We start from the raw sequence: 19141 nt of genomic DNA on the forward strand, positions 1-19141 counted from the left end.
CAGCCTTACAACACTGGCTTTAGGCTACTGCTCTTCAAATCACTGTAGGCTACAATGTTATTTTTGGCACAAATATAGTAAGATACCCAAATGGGCTGGGTGCTTGCGTTTCCTTAGGAATCCACGGTATTGGTTAAATTAATATTAAGTGACTCATAGGCCGACACAAAAATAGGGCACGGGCGGTATAGGCCTAATGGGTCACTTTCCGATATAGAGGTTAAAAAACTCATTATCCATCATGTCAGTTCTGAACAATTTATTAAACACCATTTTTATTAACATTAATCATCTGCTGTTTCACACAACACTCATTTTCAGAGAATGCGCTTTTGGCTCTTTTTTGAGGTTGCACTAGACGTTCTCATTGTCTATCGTTTTGACAGACAGGGTTGTAAATCATTCCGTCAATAATCTATTTTCATGTGTCTTTAATTTCAATGTCAGTTTGGTGTGATGTCATGGCCACAGATCTCAGTGAAAACAATAAGTAGCGTGGAAAATTACCACAAAGCTGTCAGATAGGCTACTCTCCTGCCGCGCTCTCACCCTCTTGAGCACACTCAAATGCGTTCCCAATTAAATGAAGTAGCAAAACGTAGTTAGATCTGCTGCAACTATGTATCTCGATGTAACAAGCTGTTTTGACATTGTAAACGTTCTCTAAGAAGAGTGTAAAGCAGTTTGCAGTAGCCTAAAGTTAACCACAACGTTGTCTATTGCTGGAAAAAATAGCGAGGCCTATGATAACCTAATTAAATGCTCGGCAGTCCGGATTAAAGTGTGTGGCGGGCCAGATCTATGATAAACTAATAAATGCTCGGCAGGGCGGATTAAAGTGGCGGGCCGCAGTTTGGACACCCCTAGCCTTAGAACTGCCACAGCAAAATGTCAAATGCTAACTTATAGGCTACCTTGCAACACTATCGTTTTGTCAATTGACAGTTGCAGTAGGCTATTAGCTCAGCATGATATTGGTGACGTTAGTCTGTCACTGACAGAAAACACGCAGCGTTTAGTCAGAGAGGACTGTCATCTTGTTTTTTTAGAACACCAGTGTAACCTTAGGCCTATACACTATCGGCCATTTACCTGCATGCCTGCTAGTTAGGTAAGTTAATTAAATGATGCAAGTTACTGATAATTATGTTGTTTATTATGTAGAATGGGAGAAAAACAAGAACTTGAATTTGGGAAAACTGGTGTTTAAGTCCGGGACAGTGCCAAGTAGAATTCGGGACAGCTGCGGGACACTGAGAAAAAAAGTTAATTTCGAGCCCTGACCTAAGCCCTCACTGCTCCCCGAGCGCCGCTGTAGCAGGCAGCTCACTGCTCCTGGTTAGTGTGTGCTTCACCTCACTGTGTGTTCGCTGTGTGCTATGTGTATTTCACTAATTGCACAGCTGTATAGAGCCATTTTGACCCAAAACAAAATAGTCTGGTGTCAGGTTCACCAGACACACCCTCTGTAATACTCACATGCCTGTGACCTATCAAATCCTACTTTCAGAGAGTGGTCTCAAAATGAGGACTTTTTTACCTGCTTGGTGACTGCTGTCTGGTTTGGCAGGTGCAACAATCTATCATCATCCAGCTGTGCACACGCAGGCCACACAGGGACCTGGAGTTCATGAGCAGGGCAACCATTGAGAGTATAGTTCCATGTCAAAGGGCAACCATTGAGAGTATAGTTCCATGTCAAATCAGCCTAGAAAATCGCTACATTTGATTTTCCAGTGGTCTTATTACACTTTCTAACTTGAGAGGAGACAAGTTTTAAATAGGAAAATTACCGGAAATCTTAGTAACTTTTAAACGTGATGCTAGCAGGCGAGATGCTAATGGACTAATTCGATTCAATTATCTATGTTAGGCTCAGGGGTGTAGTGGGCGTTGGACGCGGGGGAACGCCGTCCCCCCACTTCTTGGAGCACTGTTTTGAGCATTTTAATAAGCATTTATTAATATAACAAGTGTTGTTACCAGTGGTAACAACGCATCACGCAAACGTCTCCAATTTAGGCCTCTTTGTCCTAAAATTCGTTACAAGAATGATCGTCATGCTGTAGCACTCCACCATGCGAAAAGACATTAAAAACGACACAGCTCGTCGTTCCACGTTACCCGAAAGTAGCTAGAAAGTGGCTAGAAAACCATAGATTATGCAACTGCCTGTATCCGAATCTAGCAATCTTCATGGCCCTTAGTTTGTGTTTTGCAGAAAGCAGGTAGGCTAATCCAGTGGTCAAAATGACAAGATAAGCATGTGTGAGTAATACGAGTGCTTTTTATCGAGGGAGCTCCAATATAAGTGATAAGGCTATTTAACCATGACCCAACAGTGAAGCTGAACAACTTTAGGAAAAACTTACGATTGGTGCGGCTACTTTCATCCAAACAAAATTTTTTCAAATGACTGCTTGCCTGCCCAGTGTTCTTTCTTTTATTTTTTTGTTTTGTTTTATGTGCACCTCTGCATTTTAATCATTTGCAATAACATTCATATGACGCCCCCTCAAACTGAGTTCCACTGCCCACTAGGGGTGTAACGGTACACAGAAGTCACGGTTCGGTTCATACCTCAGTTCGGACATCACGGTTCGGTACGAGTTCGGTACAATGGAGGGAAAAGCAAAACAAAAATGCAGAAAGCATTTTTTTTTGTACATGTCTCAGGCTGTACCACCTAGTGTCATACAGTCTCTTCCCTGAGCTATCTGCAACAGCCTGAAGTGTGTAAGATGTAGGCTAAACAGTACAATAAGTACCCAGACTCCATCTGTAACTTGTAAACAAAATAAGATAATCAGCTATAAAACTGAAAATAGGCCTACAGCATCTCTTATTTCTGAAAGTGCAAATTACATAGAAAAATGATTTTTAAAAATCCACTTAAGCAAGACCTTCAACATCTGCATGTGTTTAGTTGTATATGGAAGGGTCTACAATTTGCCTCAATATTTTTTTTATTGTGTGTAAAGTAATAATCTAGCCTACTAACTGTGAAAATATCACACTATTTTGCCTTTTTTTAAAAAACGAAATTGCTCCTTTCATTTCATAAACAGACTACAACTAGAAGTCACGTGACTTTGCCCTTTGACGTTAACTCACCGTAGCATGGTTTGTTTATTAGCCTGGTTAGCGTTGTCACTTTATTTTACTGTCTATGCACTTAACACTACCAGCTCCTCATGTGAGAAGTTACAAGTTAACCCAACATAAAGGTAATTACCACGCGATTTACATAGCTTTCTGTCATTACGAAATCATTTAATTTAAGCCATAGGTTTTGGCCCTATTTGTATGTGTATCCAAAGGCTGCTGAAGCGCAGGGGAAGTTTTTTCCCCTCGTTTCAGTGATTGGTAGCCTACATCATCTGGGTGATGGCTTCGAATATGTGTAGCATTTTTTCCACTCACATACCTAACCACGCCGACACACAGTTTCATCTTATCCACCACTCTTTCGCCTGTACTAACGTTACTGTAACTGAAGTTCTCAAACTTGCGATATTAAAGAGACCAGCGCATCCTCTAACTCTTGTGGGTCTAACCTTAGTGCTGCTAATGACTGACGGACTCGACCGACGACCTGACAAAAAAAACATAGGCGCCAATCAGAGCTTCAGAGCTAAGGCGAGGCTACAGATTAGCGTTAGGTGTCGCTAAAGAACTCCCGTAACTCTCGCTACTTAACAGTAATTGCGCATGACATTAATTAATGCGCACACGAGTTTTATGTATTTTTATACCGTGTATTCTCTGTGTAAATTCATGCACCGAACCGTGACGCCCGTACCATTTCGGTTCAATACGAATACATGAACCGTTACACCCCTAGTATACTGCAGTGTAAAGTTATACTGGTGAAGTCTCTCATACCAGCGATGGATGCGCAGGGGCCTGTGTCCTGATCTGGATGTAGCGAGCAGAGCTGTGAGCGCTTGGTGGTCTGTACGGAGGGTGAATTAACGGCCATACAAGTATATGGGCCAGCGCTCGCATGCCCTCTCTCCCCCACTGAGTACTTCTGCTCAGCTGAATTAAGGGCCCGTGAGGCAAACACCACCAGCCGCTCTATGCCGTCATGGAGCTGAGACAGCACAGCCCCAGCTGCAAAGTTTGAGGCATCGCAGGTGAGAAGAGTTGGGCTGGACGGGTCAAAGTGGGTGAGCGCAGGTGGTGAGATAAGTTGAGACTTCAGCTGTGTGATGGCGTCTGCACAGGCCGGGGTCCATGTCCATGGGGCGTCCTTCTTGAGGAGTAGACAGAGCGGAGCAGTAGTGGCAGAATACTGGGGTAGGAAGCGCAGATAATATGCCATGGATAGCAGGTGTTGGTCCATGCACCACTATGTCTTTGAGAAAAACGACCACTCTAGGGATGCCAGCAAAGAGAGTAGACATTATCTTTTGAAAACAGCTAGGGGTGGAGAAAAGGTCAAAAGGCATCCTGGTGTAGCGGAAGACACCTGTATGCGTGACAAATGCAGGGTTACAACGATCTGGGTGCAGGGGAACCTGCAGGTAGCCCTGGCGGAGATCAAGCTTGGAAAATGTCTTGGAGCCATAAAACTGTGAGGTCAGTTCTTCTGCAGTGGGCAGCGGGTATTTATCTGGTACCACAGCCTTGTTTGCCGCCCTCAGGTCCACACACACTCGCAAGCCGCCTGTTTTCTTTTTGGCAATCACCAGATTCGAGATCCATGGTGAGGTGTCGACTGGTTCGATGATGCCTGCTTTCAACAACTTTGTCAGCTCTACTTTGACATCGTCGCGCAATAACAGGGGAATGCCTCGAAGGGGCTGTATGACCGGGTGCGTGTCTGTGTGCAGGACAGGTTGATGTGTGAAGGCTGAGAGGCAGCCCAGGCCTGAAAAGAGCTGCGGCCATTGCTGTCCCCATGCTGAGCTGACCTGCAGGATCGGCGCCCCGCCGCTGTCCAGGAATGTGAAACCCAGGCTGGTGATGAGGTCCAGCCCCATGAGGTTAGCACCACCTGGAAGGTGAAGGTCGGGATGCATTTACTCCCATGGCGCACTGCACAGTTCAGGGCACCAACTAAGGAGATCTTTGATAGATAGATAGATAGAAAGATACTTTATTGATCCCCAAGGGGAAATTCAAGAAAATCATTACCGTACCCGTGTAGCACTGCAGATGGCGTCTGTAAAGTTATGTGGGGCAGGAAACACTTGTCTCTGGGCCAGTTGAGAAGTGATATGGCCGCCCCAGTATCCAACAGCAGCGGTACACAGACTCCATCCAACTCCACAGTGCAGGTCTTGAATGGTACACGGGCAGAGCTGACTGAATGTATGGGAGTGGGACTTGTAGTGGTACCTTTCCCGTGTCGTGGACCAGCCTGCGGTCCCGCTGTGGCTGCTGCAGAGTGGCAAACCCTGGCAAAATGGTTGCTTCTCCGACAGTGTTGACACACCTGTCCTCTGGCGGGGCACTCGTGGGCTTTGGTGGAGTGCGAGGAGGAACCACAATCACCACAGCTGCGGCGCCGCTGGCCACGTGTGCAGTCCGTGTAGTGTATCCCTGCGTCTCCCTCAGACGATGCTGGGCTAGGCGGGCGCTCAGGTTCCTCCACCTGTTGAGTTAAGGTGGGCTGCGCGGAAGCGCAGGAAGATAGTTTTGTGGATAACTCAGTGGATGTTTCAATCTGAAGCGCTATCTTTAAAGCCTCGCTTAGTGTCAGATTGTCCGGCGACATAACCAACTTCTCCCGTGTCTTAGGGTGGATTGCATGTTCAGTGAGCTGATCTCTTATCATTTCCTCCTCCATTGTCCTGAATTTACAGAGGGAGGCTAAGCCACGGAGGTCGGCTACATAGTGCTGGATCGACTCACCCGCGGTCTGTTTGCGCTGCCGGAAAACAATTCTGCGAAGTATTACTGTCTGTGGTGCAGCGAAGTGTGCCCTAAGCAATGTAGTAGCGTCCTTGTACTTCTTCGCTTGACCAAATGTCCTGAATATGCGTTGTCCTTCGGCGCCTAGGCAGTGGATGAGGAGCTCTCCGTCGCCCATCGTTAGCTTCCTCTTCTCCAAGAGCTGCGAGGTACGTCTCAAATGACACCAGCCAATGAACCACGGTATCGGAGGCTAGTCTGGTAGTCTGGCAAGGAACTGTGTAGGTGGTGGGATTGAAAGCTCCATCCCCGTCGCCAATGTTATGCGTGTTTTCACAGGATCAGAGAGGCACATGTCCATCATATCCATTAATTTATTTCGCTAACGTAAAATACATACCAAACCGGATGTACGTCATTCGACAGTCCGAAAGCCGGCTGTCGTAAAACTGTTAGACATAACACAAGGCTCAACTAGCTAGCTTAGAAGCTAATGTGTCTAGCACTCTCTAAAACGAGACTAATAAAAACATTCAATGTTTATTGGTTTCAATATACTAAATGTTCTGAATATAAATCCTTAAAAGCAGTGGTGACAGTTTGGTAGGGCACTCAACATAGGCTTCAAGTTTACAAAGAGCCTCCACAAAGGCCAACCAGGACGGGGTCCTGACACACACAGAAAACAAAAGAAAGGGAAATAGTGTGATTTACAGCACAGCAAAAAAGGCCAAAGCCAAGGTAAGGTGCACTACAAGCTGAGCAAGCAAAGATGACCACAGCAAATACTTAATGTAAGTATTCATACCCCTATGTCAAACTCCCATAGAAGCAGACAGATTTTTATTTTTAAAGGCCAGTTATTTCATGGATCCAGAGTACTATACATCCTGATAAAGTTTCCTTGGCCATTGGAATTAAAACCCCACATCATCACATACCCTTTGCCATATCTCACTATTGGCGTGGGGTACTTTCTATAAGATAATCTCTCAATACAAATCAACCAGCTATTAGGCTAACTGAAATAAAACCATCCCAATCTCTAGGTATGTTGAAGGGTATGTGATGATGTGGGGGTTATTTTAATTCCAAAGGCCAAGAATTCCTATAGTTAATCACGATTAATCACATATTTTATCATATGATTAAAATTCTATTATTTTGCATTTCTGAACTTTCCAGGAGTCCATATTAACAATAAAGTAATTATTGTGTATCTTGATTGGGATTCAAATGAAAGCAAAGCAAGTTACTTTATTAACTGAACTTTAAGACGTAGATCTATTTGATTATTTCAAATCAAATTTCAAAAGATGTGCAGCAGACCTGAGGCAACACAATATATTCTTCAGAAATAGCTGATATAAAATGAAATAAATGCTACCGCAGAAGTGCATGCACAAAATGTAGGCCTACACACATTATAAAGGGCATAACAAACAGAAAATATTATATTCATACTATATTCATTATCTTTGAGTTCAGTTGAAAATAAGGAACTGTTCAACATGAGTGCATTGCCATTTTATAGGCGTACAGTCTATGGTGCACTGTCACTTGCCACACGCATCAACGACAAAGTTTTTAACAGGCAAACACTGGATGAACAATGGATTTTATGGAGCAGCGTCGACCAAATATAACTGAACCGTGATTTACACGGCGGCAAAGTGTGATGCTGGTGTGCGGAGTTGTATTGAACAGAATGGAATCTAATGTAAATGAATGTCGAAATAGACTAGGCAGGATTTTGGAAAATGTGCTTATTTAAAGTCCCGAAGGCAAATCATGTTAATTTTTGGCATACAACATTTTTAGGGGTTTTGAAGGGTGCTGAATTCAAATCTTCTGTATGCCAGGCTCCAAAATGTCCCATAATGCCTCAAAATTGAGAAATCCAATATGGCCGCCGCCGCCAGGTCAAAATATAATTAATCACTTATCTTTTGGACTGTACAAGGTAAAAACCTGAATGTAATGTGCTTTTATAGGTTTTCACATATAGGGAATTCAATGCCATGCTCAGATTTAAGATCAAAACTAGAGAAAATGCTTGAAATTAATGTAAATGGTTAAAATTGTTGTCTCGGATAATGAATAATTCATGAAAAAAGAGGACCATGAAACAGGTTGATGGCTTTCTGAAGAATTTACTTGAAACATGTTTAGAAGCCAGGTTGATTACCATATTTTAATTATCTTTATATTATTTATCTGTATTTTAACTATTTATTTAGTATTTGAATAAAATGTTTGAAACTCTTAAGCTAAATGCCGAACTGTTACTTCTAGATTTGCCTACTAATGAAATATTGTACCTGAGGCTATTGTTTTGATGTCCAGTGTGCTGTGATGACATGTTTGCCCATCCCACCCCTACCCTTACCCCTACACACACAAATACCCATATGTAACCTTGAATGAGGCCACATCCTCTACCTATACACTGAGGAGGCGCTTGTGAATTATGTCACTCCCCTCACATGATGCTCAGCAGTAACAGGTAAACTATAACATAATATCATAACAATTTGTTTAGGACCATGTAATACGTCTGTAATAGCATGTGAAGATTGTTATGTGAGGATTATGTATAGGCTAACTGAATAATTAATATATAAGAAACTAAAAACACGTTAGCTAGTTAGCCTTTGTGAATAGGAAGAAGCTAACTAGAGCCTCCACTCTCCAGGATGTGGGCCCCCTCTTGACAAGATGTCGCCCACAGCATTCAAGGCCCCCGGCACATGAACTACTCTGAAAGAGCTGCACTGCAAAAAAAAGAATTCTAACCAAGTGTTATTGATCTTATATTAAGATTAAAAAATCAATTTGTATTGTTTTTAGTATGAAAAGACTTACCTAGCGCCCTCTCAAAAGATCATTTTGACTTAACTTAAGAAGACTTATTTTAAGGAGGCAAGACAAATTTGCTTGTTTTTAGGACAAATTTGCTTAACACACTGGCAGACAAATTTGCTTGTTTTCAAGATGAGATGTCTTAAAATAAGTCATTTTTTTTTTTAAAAATGTAGTCAAATGATTTCACAAGAAAGCGCTAGGTAAGTCTCTTTATACTGAAAACAATACCAACTAGTTTTTTTTATCTTGATATAAGATTAATGACACTTGGTTAGATTTTGCTAGATAAGCAGTTTGATGTAGGCCGCAGTCACCGTGCTGTCGGTCCTCACCATCACATGTTGGCCTCTTAGCCACGGTAGAAAGTGCCGGAGGGTGAGGAGAGCGGCCCTCAGCTCCAGGATATTGATGTGGGATAGCCAAGCAAGTCCAGAGACCATTGATGCCCTGACCATCGAGAACGGTGCCCCAGCCTACTGGGGATTCGTCTGTAAATACGACCCGGCGACGAATTACCGGTCCCATGGCACTCCCCCTCTCGGTGTTGGCGGGATCTCTCCACCAGTGTAGGGCCCTGTGAAGCCTGCGGGACACAGTCACCTTGGCCTGGGAGGGCCTTGGGGCACAGGCCTAGGCTCACCAGGCACCTCTGGACTGGGCACATGTGAAGGAGGGCAAGGGGGACTACCTGCACCATTGCCACCATAAGGCCCAAGAGGCGAAGGCAGAGTTTCCACTCCACCTGGGCGTGCAACGTGAAGCGACTGAGACATGCGGCGAAAGACTGCTGTCTCGCCGGTGAGAGAGTCACGGATGCCCTCCTGGAGTCCAGGACCATGCCCAGGAAGGTGGTGACCTGGGAAGGCTGGAGCCTGCTTTTCTTGGGATTGAGGCGCAAGCCCAAGTCCTGAGTGTGCTTCAACAGCAAGGCCACGTGTAGGCGGCATTGCACTTTTGAGGTTGCACAGAGGAGCCAGTTGTCTAGATAGTTTAATATCCTGAGCCCCCGCTGCCTCATGGGTGCAAGAACTGCATCCATGCACCTGGTGAAGGTTCGGGGGGCCAGAGAGATTCCAAATGGGAGGACTTGGAACTTGAAGACCCGACCCTCAAACGCAAACCTCAGGAACCGCCAATGCCCCGGCCAGATCGGTATCTGAAAATAAGCATCCTGCAGGTCGATGGTAGCAAACCAGTCCCCTGCATTGATGGCCTGCCGCACCCTCGGAACTGTGATGAATCTGCACCTCAGGGACCGGTCTGAGGTCTGAGCGTGCATGGCACTGCTCACCAAGGTAACTGTAGGTGCCCTCGTCACACAGAGTTTGGTCCTGAACTGCAGGGGATGCCCATGGGTCATGGTGGAGAGCACCCATGGATCCGCTCCTAAGGCCAGCCAAGCCTTCCTGCATCGAGCTCAGAGGCGAGGCTGGCTGGCCCGCAGATTGTCAGGAACGATGAGGGCGCCTGGAGGGGCCACGGCCACTAGCACGCTGGCCCCCCCGGGGATGCCTGAAGCCGCTGCCTGAAATCAGTCGGCCCCCAAGACGGATGCCCCAAGGTAGGTGTTGGCTGAGGCGTGAATGCTCTAGGGCGCCTAGCACCCCTGGTACGCCTGCCAAGAGACCCTGACACCTCTTCTGCACAGCGGCGGCTGTCCCGCGCCTGCTGCAACAGGGTGGTTGCCTGTGGGCCGAACATGGACCCAGGCTCCACCGGCACTCTCAAAAGACGCCCTCTGACTGCCTGCTGGAACTGAGATTGAGACAGCCAGAGATGGTGTCTAGCTAGCCAGAACTGAACCAAGGAGCGGCCCGATGCCACTACCTGCTCCTTAGACACTGCAGCGAGGCACACAGAGGCTGACTTGAGCTCTCTCAAAAGAGCGGGATCACTGGCACTGCTTTGCAAGAGACCAGAGAGGTGTCGAACATACAGGGACAGAATGGCCGCTGTGTTAGCCAGGTGGACTTGCATCGCTTTGGGCCTATGCAGCTTACCCAGCAGAGCCTCCATAGTCCTGCCATTGGCACTGAGGCAGGAGGGACCACCAAAGAGGGAGTTGGGGGAGGAGAAGAGGGGTTCCAAAGCTTGATCCACTGGGAAAAGCGAGCCACAACCAATCAGCCCTTCACCGTACATGTTGGAAAGCACCTTAGCCTGGCCAGACCACCTACAAAAAGTAGTTGGGGAGGAAATCGGGCGACAGACCAAGTCACTAAAGTCTGGTAGGAGAGGAATGAGCGCCGCCACTGGGCGCTCAGTCATGTCTGTGTGGAACCTAGACGCAGAGGCAAGGGGCTTCTCTGGAAGGGGAATATCAAAAGCCCTGGATGCCCTGCCAACGACCTCCTCAAATAGACGGGCCAGCTCGCCTCCCACGGCTTGTGTGTATAGGCATAATAAAACAATTCATGCACGACTGGGGGGCGTCCCTTGCCTAGAAAGCATGTTGGTGGCCCAAACACAACACACACTTATCATGGCCATCCAAATGTGGATGATCAGTTAGTGCCACAGCTACTATCTCTCACCAATTCCAAAAGCTTGTAAGGAGATCACCTCCTGTGGTTGCTTCAAGGGATGTCTAAGCCTGCGCTGCAGTTGCAGGAAAAGTGGCATGTTATGCATGGAGTCATGCAGTTGCAGCAGCACATTTCAGAACACTGCTGGAGAGGAGGAGGATGAGGATGATTAGGATAGCCTAAGTGTGTAGCCTACCTCTTCATACCAAGAAGTTTCAAGAATTGAATAGAATAGAATGGATTAATTACTAAATAAATAGGAAAATATGCATTATTAAATAAATAGTTAAAATACAGATAAATAGATAAAAACAGATAAATAATATAAATAGATAGTTAACCCTCTAGGCGCCACAGGCGACTATAGTCGACAAGATGCGGCACTGAGTAAAACGGCCGATTTAGTCAAATAGGGTGTCATATTTCGTTCGACTTCCACTCCACTAGATGGCAGACATGTCATACGTCATCCCCGAGTCGAAAAAAGGACACGCTTTAAACAAAACTTTCTAGCTACAGCTCATTGAATCAGTGCATGAAATACCGGAGCTAGTGTGCGTGTGAGCCACTTTGTCAGAGCGATATTGTCAACGTCAGCGAGTATTTGCATTAGATTATCGTCTAATGGCATCAAAAAAGTTTACCTGAAATGAAGTGTTGGGTCTTCTATTCGCGGACCCTGATTCTGAAGGGGAATATCTGCCTTCAGAAAATGACGGTGATTCGTTTAGTGAGGCTTCAGATGCGTTCCTGCCTTGCAATGATGCAGCTGGACAAAGTGAGAGTTTACTCCATAGTTTAGGTTACACCAAGCACAAACGTTGAATCGTTTGCCCAATGTCACTGGTGGGAATAATGTTTCACGGGTTCGGAGTGTTCATCGGGAAGTTAGCAGGGTGTTAGTGGTGTGGCGAACAAGGCTGGAGGTAGCCTAATATCCATAGCGCTAGCTTCTGTCTTCTGAACGTGTGCCTCTCCACAATCGCGGCGACAGTAACGTGGTGGAGCCTTTGTCTAATGCCACTGGGTATGTTAGACGAGGTCGAAGTGCTCATAGGACAGTTAGGGGGGAACGTAGTGGCAGTGTGGGGAGTCGCAATGAGAATGACAGTAGGCCTAGTCCGAGCTGCGCAAATTCTCTCCACTCGGCGCGCGCGAGGCAGATCTGGCCATGCTGCTCGCATGGTGGAGGTGGTGACACGCTCTCTCCCTCTCCCACACACACACACACACACACACATTAGGTCATGCATAGTCTATCACAAGATGATGGGAATGCCGGCCCTGTATGGATAGGGATAGGGAGTCATTATCTCTACAGCAAAAGGCCTGCTACATAAAAAAAAAAATGTCAGCCATTTAGTAATGATTTACACTGTTGATTTGCTATCTACTTCCCTGATCATTTAGGACATACAGTACACTATGTGTTCCTTTTTGTGTGTTCATGTCCTTGTGATGTGTGTGTCTTTGTCGGCTAAGAAAAAAAAAACAAAAAAACATCAACAAAAAGAAAAAAAATACTAACATTGTCTCTTGTCTTGTCTCGTCATCTCACTCCTGATCTGTGCCTTGCCGTGGCAAATGAGCTTTTGAACTAAACAGGTCTTGTCTACTTGTGTTTGTGTGTCATCTGAATAATATATATGTGGCCCATACATGGAATCAGAGTGCCTACTGTATGTAGTAAATGGAAAATCTCTACAGCAAAAGGCCAGTCTACCGCTACATGCATTTGGTTTGTTTCTGCCATTTATTAGTAATGATTTACACAGTTTGTTCACTACTTCCTATTTACCTGAGCATTCAGTATTGTGCAATATAGCATACAGAAGGTGAGGGACATTTTGGGGGGAAAGAAGTGGTGCATTTTATCATTCAAACATGCGACTTTTCATGAAAATTCTATAATCCAAGATGGCCGCCACCATATGACGTCATAATATGCAAATTAGATATAAACATTTAATCTCTACATAAACTTTGGGTCATCCTTAATATTTCTCTAATTTACAGAAAGTCTCTATCTCTTATCACTTTTAAGATATAGCCTTTTGAAATGAAGATGTCAAAATTGATCGTTTCGGAAAAAAACCTCTGGCGCCTAAAGGGTTAAAATATGGTAATCAACTTTGTTTCTAAACATGTTTCAAGTAAATACTTCAGAAAGCCATCGACCTGTTTTATGGTCCTCTTTTTTCATGAATTATTCATTATCCGAGACAACAATTTTTAACCATGTACATTAATTTCAAGCATTTTCTTTAGTCTTGATCTTAAATCTGAGCATGGCATTGAATTCCCTATATGTGAAAACCTATAAAAGCACATTACATTCAGGTTTTTACCTTGTACAGTCCAAAAGATAAGTGATTAATTATATTTTGACCTGGCGGCGGCGGCCATATTGGATTTCTCCATTTTGAGGCATTATGGGACATTTTTGAGCCTGGCATACAGAAGATTTGAATTCAGCACCCTTCAAAACCCCTAAAAATGTTGTATGCCAAAAATTAACATGATTTGCCTTCAGGGTTAATTTCTTTTAAAAATTGACCTACACTAAAAGCAGAGTGCATCGCAAATAGTAGCAGCCAAAGAGGAATGTTGATAACAGAACAAGTGACGGTGAAAAAATCTTTGGCGGCACACAACTAATGCGTCAGCCTAGGCTACAACTCTTTGGCCAGCTCGTAAGCCCAACCAAGTGTGTGCAGCATGCCTTTAGCCTACTAATGGCACATCATCATAAAGATACATTTAATCTGCATCAAGCCCCATTTCAGCGGAAAACATGTTAACATTATATCATGGGAAAGATAGCTAGTAATCACACGTTGACGTTACATTAATTCATTCAATCATTTTACACGGCAGTTATGAAGAATTATGTTTATGGTACTTACTCATGTCGAAACGATGTACATTACCAACCTAATTCGTTTGCAATACCCCATGTATTGTATAAATTTAGCATGTCGCTACACTTCATAATATGCCATGCAAAACGGTTTAGCTTGCTAGCTAGATAACTGTGGAACTTCAGTATAACCAAAGTCCTTTTAGGCAAGTCCCTCCACTCAGCGGCCATTTGACAGCGCTTTTTGGGCACTCGTCGGGCATCCAATTCGGCAGAAATGCGCGTGCGCAAGGCTTCACAACACCAATCTTGCTCCAGTGGCGAGATCACAACACATAATTGGCACGATGTCTTCACAACACACCATATGATTGGCTCAATGTATTCACATGTCAACGTTTTTCCTTTATATCAGTCATCTTTCACCTAAAAGCGGGCGTGTACGTGCAGCACATACAACGTTCCATTCCATTCGTCAGTGCATATTGTTTAGTTTCCGGTCTAGCTAGATCCGGTGTGGTGTTGTAGTTGTTCTAACGTTACTAGTTGTTGCAACAGCATGTGAAAAAAATACAAAGTTTGTTACACCAAAAAGAACGTTAATCTCGCGATAAAAAAATTGACACCGTTAAAATAGGTTTACGTTAACGCCGTTAATAACGCGTTAAACTGACAGCACTAATATAGGGGTATGAATACTTATGCACCCTGTATTTTAATGAAGAACATTTATTTATTTACGATACATTATTCATTCACAAAGAAAATTGGTGTCCTTAAAGACTGGGTTTTTCCTGATTTTTTTAAAATTCAGGCATTAAGATCCATTTCCAAAAGATGATTTTTTTTATTCCTCTTTTTAGTCAACTTTAGCATGGGGCTGAAGACTTTTTATAGGCACTGTAATTGGTTGACCCACAATGCAAAAGGCAAAAGTTTACGTGCATCATTACTCATTGCCAGAGTCTCTCGTTGTGCAAATGCTTCAGCGAGAACTCTTTATTCCCAGGGTAGTGCGTTCCCATAAATAATGGAAAATATGATGTTGCAAAAACTACTGTAATGACTATGATACTGTATTACACCTGGTGCCTCTAGGGACTATGTCATCCTCTGCATCCAATTAAAACACTTCCTGTGAAGGTTATCTCGGCGAATAAAAGTATAACTGAAATTAAACTTACGACATATGACTGTGATGAATGATCATGTCTGGACATGGAACTCAAATATGCCTCCTTCTTTGGCTGCAGTCAGGCTTTGCATGTAAGTTACTGGGTGAATTTGCCATGCCTAGTTTAGCAAAGGATGGTGATATAGTGATTGGAGGTATTTTCCCTGTGTTTAACAAACAAAATCACGTAAATGCTTCATTTGAAAAACAGCCTCCAATGGTGACGTGTGACAGGTAAGACAAGAATTCTTTTGCTAAATATTTTATAATGATGTTGAATTCAAATGCATTTACACTATATACTGTTTCCTCAGATTTGACAGCCGTGCGTTTCGTTGGACCCAGGTGATGATCTTTGCGATTAATGAAATCAACAATGACGACACTTTACTGCCAAATATCTCTCTAGGCTACAAGATCTTTGACTCATGCTCTTCCCCGACTAACACATTACGTGCCGCTCTTTCACTATTGAGTGAGACAGATGGAATTAAGTCTCGGCCTACAGCTCAATGTCAGCCTCCTATTAGAGCATTAATAGCAGATGCAGGGTCATCTCAGTCTGTAGCTCTTGCTGGAACATTTGGACCTTTTAACCTGCCGATGGTAATAGACCTACTTAATAAATAATGTAATGTTCTGTTGTAGACATTTAGTACCATATTTCAGTATGCTGTTTTGTGTGGTTTAAAGTTCTCTGGCACAGGGCTGGGGCTGTGTCAGATTTGAGAACTAATGTATAATTACAGGCTATGTCTGTAGGGGGAAATATTCTTGTTTGTATTTATTAACTGTTGCATGCAAGAAAATTGCTATATTAAGGAACTCTACATTTTGTATTAATCAAGAACTACTCTATTAATGATACTCTTTGTTTGACACTGGCTCCGTGAAGTGACAGCTCTGTAATGCACACATGTATTTAATACAGTGATCTAGATTTCGGCAACTTCAATTTAGGGTCCAGGATTACATTTTCAATCCCAAACAAATCAGGAAACAGTGACAATGCGCCTTTTTATTCTTTTGTTAGCTTCGCTTATTGTAGTCCGGTATTTATTGTGTAAGTTCTGGTAAAAAAACATGTTCATTTGTTGTTTATTTTGGGAAACTCCTTCTCCCCAGTCTTTCTCATGACCTTATTTTATTTTAAGTCTTTAATCACAGTTACTGAACAAGTATGTTGTATCAAAGTATGCATGATATAAAACAAATGCATGCTCTGAAATGTTCTTCAATTTGTGAAACATTTACTTTACACATCATAGTTTTACAACATATGCATGGCATGAAACTAATATTTTCTGTGTTTTATTTTTTGCAGGTAAGCTACTTCTCAACTTGTGCCTGCCTGAGTGACAAAAGTAAATACCCAACATTTTTCAGAACAATACCGAGTGACTATCACCAAGCAAAGGTTTTGGCTTTTCTGGTGAAAAAATTTGGATGGGAATGGATAGGAACCTTACAATCTGATAATGACTATGGTAGAAATGGACTGTCAGCATTTATTACTGAAGTGAAGACGCTTGGAGTTTGCATTGCATTTACTGGCACTGTTGGTCGAACTTACCCTCAGAGTAAAATACTTAAGGTTGTTCATATGATCAAAATGTCAAATGTACGAGTTATTCTTGCCTTCACCCCTGAGGGGGATCTTTATCCAGTAATGAAGGAGATGGTGAGACAAAACATAACTGGAATACAGTGGATTGCAAGTGAAGCCTGGATAACAGCATCTCAGCCATCCATTCCTGAATATTTTAAATCATTTGGAGGCACGATTGGTGTTTCAGTGCGCAAGATGGCGATTCCAAAACTACGAAACTTCCTTACTAACATCAGTCCCTATTCTACTCCAGGAGCTGCTTTTATTGGTAGTTTTTGGGAAAATCTTGTGGGTTGTAGGCCATTTCACCATCTCAGTACAGCATCTAGTAGCCCTGTCTGCAGAGGAGATGAGGTTCCTGATTTTACAAGTGTTTTCTTCAATGTCACACAACTGAGAGTGTCCTACAATGTTTACAAGGCGGTGTATGCTATTGCACATGGCATACATGAGTTGATATTTTGCAATCAAAGTTCTCCTCCAGAGAAGTGTTTGAACGTGTCACAGATCAGTCCAAAGCTGGTGAGCTTATTTAATATCATATCATCAGGAAAATTACACAACATTACATTGTTCAGACATTACATTGGCAATTGTTTTTCTTTCGCAGGTCACCGCTCAACTTAGAAAAGTAAAGTTTGTAGATGAATTTGGAGAGACTGTGTTTTTTGATAACAACGGTGATTTTCCTCCTTCTTACGACATAATCAACTGGCAGCTGAAACACGGAGAGGTCAAGCATGTGACCCTGGGATATTTCAGCACGTCTGCTAATGCAGCTTATGAGCTTTTCATACAGGAGGAGAACATAATATGGAGTACAGGGAATGTGGTGTGGAAAATGCATCCATTCAAAAAAACAATGTTATATAATACTATGATTTCTGTAAAAAATAATCACTTTTATGATCTTTTTTGTCCAGGTTCCAAAAGCTGTGTGCTCAGAGGTATGTCCTGTTGGCACAAGAAGAGCACCCATTAAAGGAAGGCCCAGCTGCTGTTTTGACTGTGTTCCATGTGCTGATGGCACCATCACTAATCATTCAGGTACAGTATGCTGCATTCACATTAGAACCTGCTGATTATTAGGTTACTGTGTGTATAACCTATGTAGTAACTTGTGTACCAGTTCATATTTCTAAGATCATCAGGGCCACTTTTTTCAAATAAAGCCAATAATTGATTAAAATACAACAGCAGCACAAAACAGAAAGTTAGTATGACTGTGTGGAGACAAAATATATATTTATTTTTCTAAAAATGACAATATTATTGCTTGTTGTTCAGGAGCATTGGACTGCACCCCCTGTCCTGAGGAGTACTGGTCCAATGAGGAGAGGAGTAGCTGTTTATTAAAATATATTGAGGTCTTGTCCTTTAAGGACACACTGGGAATCATTCTGACAGCCGTGTCTTTATTTGGGGCCTCCCTTACTTTAGCAACCACAGTCATTTTCCTTGTGTTCAGGCACACACCCTTAGTGAGGGCAAATAATGCAGAACTGAGTGCCCTGCTGCTGCTCTCCCTCCTCCTCTGCTTCCTCTGCCCTCTCACCTTTATAGCTGAGCCCACTGCCTGGTCCTGCATGCTGCGCCACACAGCATTTGGCGTGACCTTTGCCCTCTGTATCTCCTGTGTTTTAGGGAAAACATTGGTTGTGATCACAGCTTTCCGTGCCACTTTGCCAGGTGCAACTAAATTTGGGCCTGTGCAACAGAGGATCATTGTATATTCTTGCACTGGGATTCAGGTTCTTATTTGTATACTCTGGCTAAGTATTGCACCACCATATCCCCAAATAAGGCACAACAATAGAAAGATTATTGTGGAATGCAACACAGGGTCAGACACAGCATTTTATGCTGTGTTGGGGTACATAGGCTTTTTAGCAGGTATATGCCTAGTTGTGGCTTTCTTGGCAAGGACATTACCAGATAATTTCAATGAGGCCAAATTCATTACTTTCAGTATGCTTGTATTCTGTGCTGTGTGGATCACATTCATTCCAGCATATGTCAGCTCACCGGGAAAATATACTGTGGCAGTGGAAATATTTGCTATTTTGTCCTCTGCATTTGGTTTACTTGTTTGCATTTTTGCCCCAAAATGTTATATTATAATATTTCAACCTGAGAAAAACACTAAAAAACATATAATGGGGAAAGTACCTAAGAGTGAACATTGATAAGTGCACTGTAATTGGGCTGTGCTGGGTATAACACATTGTAAATACATTAATGTAATC

The 19141-nt window shown here is 43.3% G+C and overlaps 1 protein-coding gene across 1 annotated transcript; it reads left to right on the top strand.

The window, feature by feature from the left end:
* The first annotated feature begins 15488 nt into the window (after positions 1–15488).
* On the top strand, positions 15489–19081 carry LOC121684548 (extracellular calcium-sensing receptor-like). Its single transcript, XM_042064606.1, has 6 exons — positions 15489–15520; positions 15601–15892; positions 16611–17417; positions 17506–17727; positions 17819–17942; positions 18183–19081. Exons 1-6 carry the CDS (start codon positions 15504–15506, stop codon positions 19079–19081), a joined length of 2361 nt encoding a protein of 786 aa, XP_041920540.1. The 5' UTR covers positions 15489–15503.
* Positions 19082–19141: the final 60 nt, after the last annotated feature.

The sequence above is a fragment of the Alosa sapidissima genome, chromosome 15, assembly GCF_018492685.1.
Source record: "Alosa sapidissima isolate fAloSap1 chromosome 15, fAloSap1.pri, whole genome shotgun sequence".
Taxonomy (NCBI): Eukaryota; Metazoa; Chordata; class Actinopteri; order Clupeiformes; family Clupeidae; genus Alosa; species Alosa sapidissima.